The 10,415-nt window shown below is 38.9% G+C and overlaps 1 protein-coding gene across 1 annotated transcript; it reads right to left on the minus strand.

Moving 5' to 3' along the window:
- Window positions 1–4,550: 4,550 nt before the first annotated feature.
- On the minus strand, window positions 4,551–9,000 carry RPL10A (ribosomal protein L10a). Its single transcript, XM_039323278.1, has 6 exons — window positions 8,915–9,000; window positions 8,222–8,296; window positions 6,924–7,004; window positions 6,374–6,522; window positions 5,443–5,615; window positions 4,551–4,771 (listed from the first exon to the last, which is right to left on the minus strand). The coding sequence occupies exons 1-6, from the start codon at window positions 8,917–8,919 to the stop codon at window positions 4,601–4,603; spliced, it is 654 nt and encodes a 217-aa protein (XP_039179212.1). The 5' UTR covers window positions 8,920–9,000; the 3' UTR covers window positions 4,551–4,600.
- Window positions 9,001–10,415: the final 1,415 nt, after the last annotated feature.

Here is a 10,415-nt window from a genome sequence, read left to right on the forward strand (position 1 = left end):
CAGTAGCACTGCTGCAACGATATGCACATTTATGCAGATGGCCTCTCCCGACTAGAACTCTCAGAATTGGTTGGAATATAACTCCCAGGCATAATAGCTAAGAATAATTGGAGATGTGTTTCCAAAACAGTACAGCGTATAATTAATGGATAGGCAGCTTTCCTCTCTTCTTGTGACAATCCACAGGCGCTTCCAACAAAAAGGAAATTTATGATATGTTGACATCAGGAACAAAATACCAAATGCCCACTTCCTGACCTCATTTCATTGGCACTGAGCTATAGCCACAAAGCATCTATTGCTTTCAACAAAGTTCCCTGTACTATTTCAATCTTCCCTAAAGCAGCTTTGCTACTTTTAATCAGACTTAAGCTGCAGTGATATCTGGGCACAAGGACCTTCGCTGGTTCCCAGATGTCACACACTTAACATTTTTTTTTAGGCTCTTCAGGTGAGAAAGCCTTGCAGAATCCTCCCAAGCAGATTGGGATGACTTGTCTACCTTTCTTACAGAATCCTGAAATTTACTCACGCTGCTGCCATTTCTATCACAGTAATGAAGCTTAGCACTTTGTGTTTGGATTGGAAGTGCAGTATGAACCTTGAACAGTATGTATTGATAACCACATTGTGACATGAACCCCATTATACAACCCCATTATGTCCTCTGGTGCACCATGAGGATAACAATTGGAATTTTTTTTTTTTGCAGTTCTTTGTAACCATATAGTTTGATTTAAATTTATCACACTTGAAATGCTCATAAAAATCTACTGGGACTTTAGGACTTTGCAACTGTGCACAGACAGTGCAAAAAAAAGTTTATCTCATGCTTTTTTGCCAGGGCCAAGCCTAGATTCTTCAAGCAAAGTTAGGTTAGCTCCATTCCTTCTATCATTTTGGAAGTCCCTTGAGGCCTGGGGTCTCAGGGATAGTCTTTGAGGGCTCCACTGTGGTTGATCGTTTTTAATCTCTTGTGTGGTTTTGTTTATATGTTTTTAAAAAACTTTTAATCTTCATATTTTTTATGAATTTTTAAATGTTTTGTCGAATTCCACCCAAAATCACTTTTTTTTGAGATGAGCAGCCATATAAATGTGACGAATATACTTTTATGAATGTAAATAAATAAATGTACTTTTTTCTCTCAAGCATTTCCTCAGGAATCAGCTGTGGGGAAACTAGGTAGGCAAGAGCAAATTTAAACCAATGAGTTTAAAAACATACCATGTTCATTCAGTTAATTATTGAGGGAAATGATTCAAAGCTGGCTCTCTTTATCTAGTTTTAGGACTTGTATGGAGAATAGACCACATCTTAAGTCACATTTATCCAAAAATGTTGAAAATCCAAAAGGATTCGCAAAGGTTTAAACAAACACCAGTGTACCTTTCCAGTGTTTGCTCTCCCTCCTTTCTCTTTCACAACTGATTTTCCTTTCTCTTTTTTTTTCTGAGATACCTGTGGACCAGATGATTGCAGGAAAATTATATATCTTATCATGATTTTGAAATGAACTCTTGCCATGGGCTTTGGAAATAAAAACCAGGGGACCCGAATACTCAGGAGCTGCAGCGTCAATCGATTTTCAAGGGATATAAGCCAGTTTATTCTGTTATCACAAAATAAGGGAACTTTCAAATTAACTAATTTTTGCTAAGTTATGAAATATCAGGCTCAAGCTTTACTCGACTTTGTCAGCCTATGTATGTAATTTTCTTACCATCTTTTGCCAATGTCCCTCCCCCTCATTCAGAGTATTCCTTCAGCTCCCCAATCTAGCCTATATTGGGGAGCTTCCTTGTGGCTTCTCATCCAACTTCTAACCTGATTTGAACTTGTTTCTTTTGTATCAGCCAAGATCAGCTAGATGTTGCCATCTGCTGTCACTAAATTAGATTCTGCAAATTAAAGTGTAGCTCTTTACAACTAACAGAATAATATAGCAGATGCAAAGTAAAAGTAGCACTTATAACTTGTTAATTTCTCAGTACATCCTGTGCCTTAGTGGTATGATTTGCAGTTTTACAAGGTCTTCAAGTTAAAATGACACAACTGAATTCTGAAGACTGTTTCCCTTATAAAGTTTTCTTTGTATATAAGATGATTCAGTGTTTTTTTGGAATGTTTCTTTTTAATGATTCTATTTGTAAATGTCACTTCCATTTCTAAAAAAGATTTGAGAGATATTTGTTTTTGATGTAAGAACTGTGAATACGGTAGAGACCCATCTTGTAACAACTCAAAATCTCAAGAGACATGCAGAAACTAAAGTTTTGACTGGGTGATTGCTAGAATTAGTAGGCCTTGCCTTGTAAAAGCAAGCAATCCAGACCATCATTCTCAAGTACCAATAGCTCCATAATCATAATATGGACATGAGACTTACCAGGTGTTTAGGAAACTTGGAACCAGACTTTTACTATGGTTACTCCCCAAAATTACTTACAATATCTAGGAGATACACTGAAAACATACCATTTCCTTCTTAGGACATTTAACTGCTTGCAAAACCGAAATATTCAAAACAAATTTGAAATGGCTCAAGTACAACTAGCTCAGAAGACCCAGAGATGTTTTGGTTTGAACGCAACAGAGCTGTTTCATACTCAGAAGGTCTTGTACTCCCCAACTTCACCCACCTAAAAAGGCAGGATTCTTTTCCTCTTAATAAGGAGACAATCTACTATAGCAGAGGTCCCCAACCTTTTGGGCACCAGGGACCGATTCCACGGAGAGAGGTTTTTCCGCAGACCAGAGGGTGCGTTGTTTTGTGTGCTGCCTGCATCTCGCGGATGGGGCTGTGTGTGGACCGGTTGCTGGCATGCCAGGGTCTGATACTGGTCCACGGACCGGGGGTTGGGGACCCCTGTACTATAGCCAATTACATTCAATAAGATATAAAAAATTGTAGTCTGGTGCATTTCAGTGGATCTGCAATACAATTTCCGCATATAGGAAACTGTTGTGTATAATGTGGTAAACAATACACTCATTTTTCAGATATTTGCATATTCTTTATGTGCAAAGTTTCTAAGTCAAAGAATGCTCTAACATGGCAAACTGATGCCAATGTCCTGAATTTTTTTCCCCCTATTCCTGCTATGTAAACATCAAGATAAAGTTTATCTCCTTTTCCAGCAAACTGCTTACTGGAGTAGACAGAACCAAAGCGACAGCAAAAGCAAAATGGTCCTGAAACATCATCTCAAGCTATAATAGAAAAAATACTAATGGTCATAATTTAGTAAATCAGCATGTGCTTTATAAAACTACCTCTGGAAATCAATCTTGAAAAATTGTATTTCAGGCCTGATTCAATTTATGCTCACACCTCATAGAAGCCAGGATTTATTTATTTTTTTTTCAACCATGCTTTGCACCATCTGTGGTGAATTGCTTTTTGTATCATGCTAAACAAAAGGTAGGCAACTTGAAGACTGGACTATATGAATCTCCCAAACCCATTTTCTGTGATTTATTGCCAAGATCAGTTTTTAATCATTTTGAGATGAGAAGCGGTGAAATATTAATAAGAATTAACTCTTCCTCCATGCAATGTATACTTCTACCTACTTTCCAACCTGTTCATTTTGTCCCTTCCAAAATTGTTAAGTACTGACTTTCACTATCAAAAAATTGCCTATTCCCCACAAGATAGACGGCTACAATAAAACAACCCCATATACTAGTATTTCAGATTTGGGGACATTGCTCACCCTCACATTCTGCCAGGATTTTGGTTTACACAACCCATGTTCTGGTACTTATTTGTATCTTGCCTTATTTTTACAAATAAGGCAATGAACATATTCAACACACCTTTCTCCTCCTGTTTTCCCCACACTACTTTAGGATGAGTTGAGCTCAGAGTGAATCTCTGCTAACAAAATGCTAATAAATCAGATATTCTTTAGTATACTGTTCCAATAAGGGAGCTACACTTGCTCTAATCTAGGTTGTTTTTCTGCTCACGGACGACACAAATTCACAATTTCTAGTTTGGACATATGAAGGCACATTCCTTAAGAGGAAAGCAAAATACAGATAGATTTACAACCACAATCGAATCAAAAATTCCCACTGCTAAGCAAGACAGTAGAGCTTTGCCCCATTTTACCTTTCTTGCCACAGTTAAGTGAATCACTGCAATTAAATTAGCAACACAGTTGTTTAAGTGAATTGGGCTTCCCCATTGAGTTTGCTCGTCAGGTCGCAAAAACGATCACACAATCCTGGGACACTGCAACTGTCCTAAATACCTGCCAGTTGCCAGGCATCTGAATTTTGATCATGTGACTACAGGGGTGCTACAATAGTTTAAACTTTTTCAGTGCTGTTGTAACTCTGAATGGCCACTAAGTCAAGGACTACCTGCTTTCATACTGAATATCAGTTCACGAAATGCCAGGATTTTCTGAAGTCTAATTTATCACTTTGATTGAATATGATGCTACACCCACTGAATGTTTCTCAGGTTAAGAGGAATTGAATATTCAGTGATTCTATGCAATATGATTTTATAGAAATCAAAACTCATAGGCTAGTAAGTTAGCTAAAAAACTGTATTGTTAGCTGAAATATATGTATCTGTATGTCATCAATACAGGCGCTGGGGTTTCCCCATGGTGCTCTTGATGTACAAGGCACGCACATTTTGCCAATTTTTCTTCAGCAGAGATACAAGGAAGTTGACTGCCAAATGAATGTTGTACACTAACTCATCCTCTGTCATCTTCACATGACCAACTGCCACAGCAAGACACAGCACCTGGAAGGACACAAGAAAACACTCAAATTTATTAAAATGGACTAGGAATAGAAATCATCAGAACAAGCAGCGGAAGAGGAACAGAAGAATGTAATCTGATAAGCCATCCTTAAATGGTCATTAATATGATCTTTGTAAAATTGACCAATTGCAGCTCGGTTTCAACATTGGATAATAAAGTCTTGTCTAACTCAGAAACAATACATTAGGATGGCCTGGTATTTACCTGGTGTCCCTATTTAAGGAAATCAATCTCTCAAGTTGGTACAGCTAGGATGTACAATTTGCTACAAAACTGGATAGATGCAAATAGCTGAAGCCCTCAGGAATCATGTAAATATTTTTGTAATGAAGAATACAGTACTTTTCTTCTAATACAAAATATGGTTACCACTGTGCAAATTAGAAGAGATAAATCAACTTTATGTGCTTTTACATTCTTCCTACTTCACTGACACTGAAGAGAAAACCCAATTCAGTAGATATAATTTATTTTTATTTTATTCATTAAATTTATATGGGGCCCATTCAGTGCAAAGTGACTCTTTCTCTAGATATTTGTGTAAATATTCTTTCCCTTTTCAGCAAGGGCTTGCTTCTTTAGAGAATACTAGAAATTAATTTTTCCAAATAAAAATATATACCGCCAAATTTAAGGAGTTTAAAAATACCTTTTTCATTTGAAACTTGATTGTGGATTTCACTTCATCTACTTTGCCCACCATGTTCTCATTGTGAGTGAGAAGAGAAGGAAATTTGCCAGCCTTGTTCAGTCCTGGCCCCAGGATTCGAGGAATTTGCTTGATCAGGGATTCAGAGGCCAGGAAAGCATCATATTTCTTGGCTATATAAAATAAAAACGCACAATATTGAAAACACTCAAGACTCATCTCAAACAGGTATTCATGTTAACAATATAGAACGCAACAATCTAGGCTTGTGTGAGCGCAATTAGTATTTATTGGGTTCATATCCCAAAACAATCAAGCATCTCTTAAGGGCTTAAAATTAACAAAACAATTTAAACATTTGTTTAGCCTACCAACATAAATTCAAATAAAACAATTTAATGCATTAATAGATTAGGCTGTCCATATCAGGAAAATATTTTCTAGTATAATTTGGTTTTAAATAGCTTCCTTAAAGGCCAGTATCAGACTACTTACTGAGGGTACTAAAATAAGGACCAGGTGCTAAGACTGCTTGAATTAGTAACATATATTTTTAGGAAAACTCCTTTCAGCATAACATAATTGGAAAGCAATTAGCAGCACAATTATTAAAGTACAAAGTTCTTTGAGATCAGGACTGCAAAACCACAATTTTAATATGCTTCCCCTTTTGCTACATCACCATAATATGGAGATCTATGGCTCCATCCCTTAATTGTTCAGTCCCAAGGACTCAGGTTATATGCCTCTGCTTTACATTCTTCATTTGCAATTTTTTGGGAAGGGGTAGGTGGCAATGAACGTACCAGATTGTTTTTCACTATTAAGCCACAAGAATGTTAAACTAAAGTGAATCTAATATGGTATGGAAAAGAAAGATTAGATTTTATCGGATGTTAAAATCTTGGATATTCTTTTTTATTTTGCTTACCTAGTTTCTTCACTAGCTTTTTGTTCTTATTCAGTTTTTTAAGGGCCTCTATATCCATGTGTGGGATGTCAACGGCTTTGGCTTCATCACAATGCTGCTGATCCCCCAAGACACAGACAGAGAATTTAGGTCTCGGAGCAGACTTGAGCCTGGGAGAGCAAAAAGATCATCACAATAGCCACTTCTTATCAACAAAGTTATACAAAATGGCAAAAGAACATTCAAAACTGGTGCTGACAAATCTTACCAGACAGCTAGCACGTCTCTGCACCAGGATCTACCTCTGGCTTCTTAAAAATGATCGGCAGGATTAGCAAAAGAGCCTCACCATGCCTCCCCTCATGTTTTAAGACCCAGGGTAGGGGTCCGTCCAGCCACACCCACAGCATACAGTGAGGTGAACTGAACTACCCTGGCAATTCAGCATTGCACCCAGCTACCACAGATTTTACAAGCCAATAGGCTGTACAAATGTAAACCAAATTAGAAGACTTCTAACAGGGAGAAGGGTGCAAGCAGAAGGCTGGGTGGTACAAGAAGGATGCCAAACCTGACAGTGCCAGAAAAACGCTTGTCCTTTTGAGGGTCATAGTTTTTCAGACTGATCTGCAACTCCACAGTCTCCAGGAACCTATATAAAGAAAACATAATGAGTATTTGGGTAAAAACTGAGGACACCTGAATACAGTAGGAGAAAGCAATCAGATGATCTTCAGAAGTTTTAAATTATAGCCTCTACACAGATTACATGCTTATAACTGTAGTTAATTGGACTTCAATCCAAAACATCTAGAGGCCAGTGAATACATGAAATGATAATTTAAGATGAACTTTACTTTCTAAAGGAAAGCATTTAGCACAAACATATCAGTACTGAGTAAATTACCCCTCTATGAATTTATTTATATCTCACTTTTTTTTATAAGTAGCTCAACATACCCACTACTCCTTCCTCCTCCTATATGCCCCACAACAACCCTGTGAGATGGGTACAGCTGAAAGAGAATGACTGGCCAAGTCACCCAGCTGGTGTTTCATGCCTAAGATGAGACTAGAACTCAAGTCTCTTGATTTCTAGCCTGATATCTTGGCCACTAGACAAAATTGGCTCTTAACATTTAATTACTCACTTAATTGCTCCAAACAACCCGTTTTCATCATGCAAGCTTATAAAAACATTTCACTAAAAACTAATAAAAAAACCAGCTTTCTGTTCAGTGGAGACTATTTTGTTCTCCTATAGGAAAATCAAGTGGGATATCTGTAATGTTTACAATAATTTACAGCTGCAACCGATTTTAATACTATCCAAGAGAGATGTAATTGAACTACTGTTCAATATTGTTACAGAGAACTTTCCAATATGAGCTGACAATGAGCCTCTTGGAGAATTAAGATCTCCAAGAGGCCTGATGGCCCAGTGGTTAGAACTGTGTTAGTATTGCAGGCTAATTCTGCTGACTGCTGGCTGCCAGCCAAGGTTGACTCAGCCTTCCATCCCTCCAAGGTTGGTAAAATGAGGACTTAGAGAGGGCTGTAAAGCACCGTGAAGCGAAACACAAGTCTAAGTCCTATCTACTGTTTTTCCAAAAGATTCAGGATTTCACAGTGGCCTTGCTGATCTCAGCTCCTGCAAATCGGTCTTCATTCATATAAGTCACCCAAACACTCCAATTCATGGTCAGACTCAGCTCCTTTTTCCTTCCAATTGCAGAGGAATTGCCTTAATGGTAGTCTCACTATTGTTATACAAAAAGGCAGTCACGTGCACACTGCAACTATAGCAAACTCTGGTGTTTAGTTTACTCAAATTAACTTTACTGGATAGGTCTTTTCTGAAGTTCTTACTTGCGGGGCTTTGCCTGACTCCCCTGAAGGACTTCCTTCACAGCTTCGTACAGTGTATCACGGGAGACTTTGCTGCTGTGGAAAAACACAACATCCCAATTTAAACCCATATAGACTTTCAGCTTCGTTGTCAGTGTGTTTCTGGAGTTCAAAGAGAAGCAATCCCACCCACCCAATATGCTATTTACACAGGAGCTTCCCTTGATATGGCTCTTCCATGTTCATTCTTATTGAAAAAAAGGTAGTGACATGAATACAAATTATGCTATTATATATCCGGGACTAGGAATAACTAACGAAGAAAAATCACTCCTCTGAAATTCGCGATCGAGAAGAACAATGTCGTCCAAGGCAAGCTATGCAACTTTAATACAGAATCCACTCGGATCCGACTCCATTGCAAAGGAGAAGGGACGGCCTTAAAGCTGCTCTTCGGCTGCTGAATTGATCACATACCGGAGCAGCCCGCTTCAAGGTAGCTCGGTGGAAAGAATCGCGGCATGCTGCTAAACCCCTTAATCCGCAAGATCGACGGTTAAGATGGGCATCTAGAAGAACGACGTGCCATTCTGTCCCAGGCCTACCCCACAGGCTCACCATCCGCGACCTCTATTCAATGCCATTCAACTGAATCCCCAACAGCAAGGATGGCGGCGGATAGCATTTAAGGCCTCCGAACAGACCTACACCTACCTCATCTTGGCGTCTCGCTTCACCGGAAAAAGGACTAGGCTCCCACTTCCGCCGGTATTACAGCGCCAAGTCTCGCGGGATGGGCGATCAGGCAGCCGCGTGAATTAGCAGCTTCAGGTTTGGGGCGGGGTTTCTTCTAATCGAGGCCGTCAGGAGGTGGCGCTTATGGAATGACGTTTCCCCCCCCCCCTTATTGAAAGAGGGTTTGTAGCTAATATCCTCGCGATTGGGTCTGGGGCTTTCCGTGCTTTGGCGGATTTGGATTGAGTAGCTCAGCAGCCACTGTTGCAGGTCCCAAGCCTGAATAAAGGAGGAGAGTTAGGCATAAGCCTCGCAACCCTAACCTGTAAAAATCTGACCTCTATGGAAACAGCCTGTAGAAATAAAAACTCTTCATGCAACTTACAAAATATCTGCCAACTTTACCCAACTGATTGCCAGTTTTCCTGGAGCTTTTTAGGTTTTGGGCCTGGATTGTTAGGTTGAAAACTGGCTTGTCTAGATCAGTGTTTCCCAAACTTGACAATTTTAAGGCATGAGGACTTCAACTCCCAGAATTCCACAGCCAGCGTTGCTGGCTGTGGAATTCTGGGAGTTGAAGTCCTCATGCTTAAAATTGTCAAGTTTGGGAAACACTGGTCTAGATTATTGCTTCAACCAGACTCAATGAAAATAGAAACCCCTGAGTGCCATCAATGTATGTGATATCTTGCATTCCTTTTGTAGGTGTTTGCCATGTGCCAGATATTAGGAAAATATTACTCAATACAACCCTATCCAAAGACAAATGATAAACACTAATTTGTCTTGGCTTTGACACATTTATCTCTTCATAGAAACTATTAAAAGCACGATAGCAATACAACAATAAATTACCTTAATTCTGGAGTATCTGGCCTTGAGCTCAATGATAACTTCTTATAAACTAGCTTCTGGAGACTGGATTGGCACCACAATTGCTCCTGACTGTCAAGCTTAAGACTCCATAGGCCATCTTTGATCTGCATCTTTTCAGATTGTATCATTGGTGAAATGGAAGACATTTAATCTTGGTTTCGGTTTGCAGGTAGTCCTCGACTAAAAACAGTTCATTTAGTGACTGTTCAAAGTTACAACAGCACTGAAAAACGTGACATGACCATTTTTCACAGTTAATGACTTTTATAAAATCACCATGATCATGTGATCAAAATTCAGATGTTTGGCAACTGGTTCATACATGACAGTTGCTGTGTCCCAGGGTCATGTGATCACCTTTTGCAACAGTCTGACAAGCAAAGTCAATGGAGAAGCCAGATTCATTTAACAACTGTGTTACTAACTTATCAACTTTAGTGAATCACTTAACAACTGTGGCAAGAAAGATCATAAAATGGGGCAAAATTCACTTAACAAATGTCTCTTAACAACAGAAATAGTGGGCTCAATTGTGGTCTTAAGCAAAGGACTACCTGTATTGGTTTCTAGTCCTATCTGGGTTTCTGCTGCAATTACAACCACT

This window comes from Crotalus tigris, unplaced genomic scaffold, assembly GCF_016545835.1.
Source record: "Crotalus tigris isolate CLP2741 ecotype Arizona unplaced genomic scaffold, ASM1654583v1 scf7180000024167.7108832, whole genome shotgun sequence".
Lineage (NCBI taxonomy): Eukaryota > Metazoa > Chordata > Lepidosauria > Squamata > Viperidae > Crotalus > Crotalus tigris.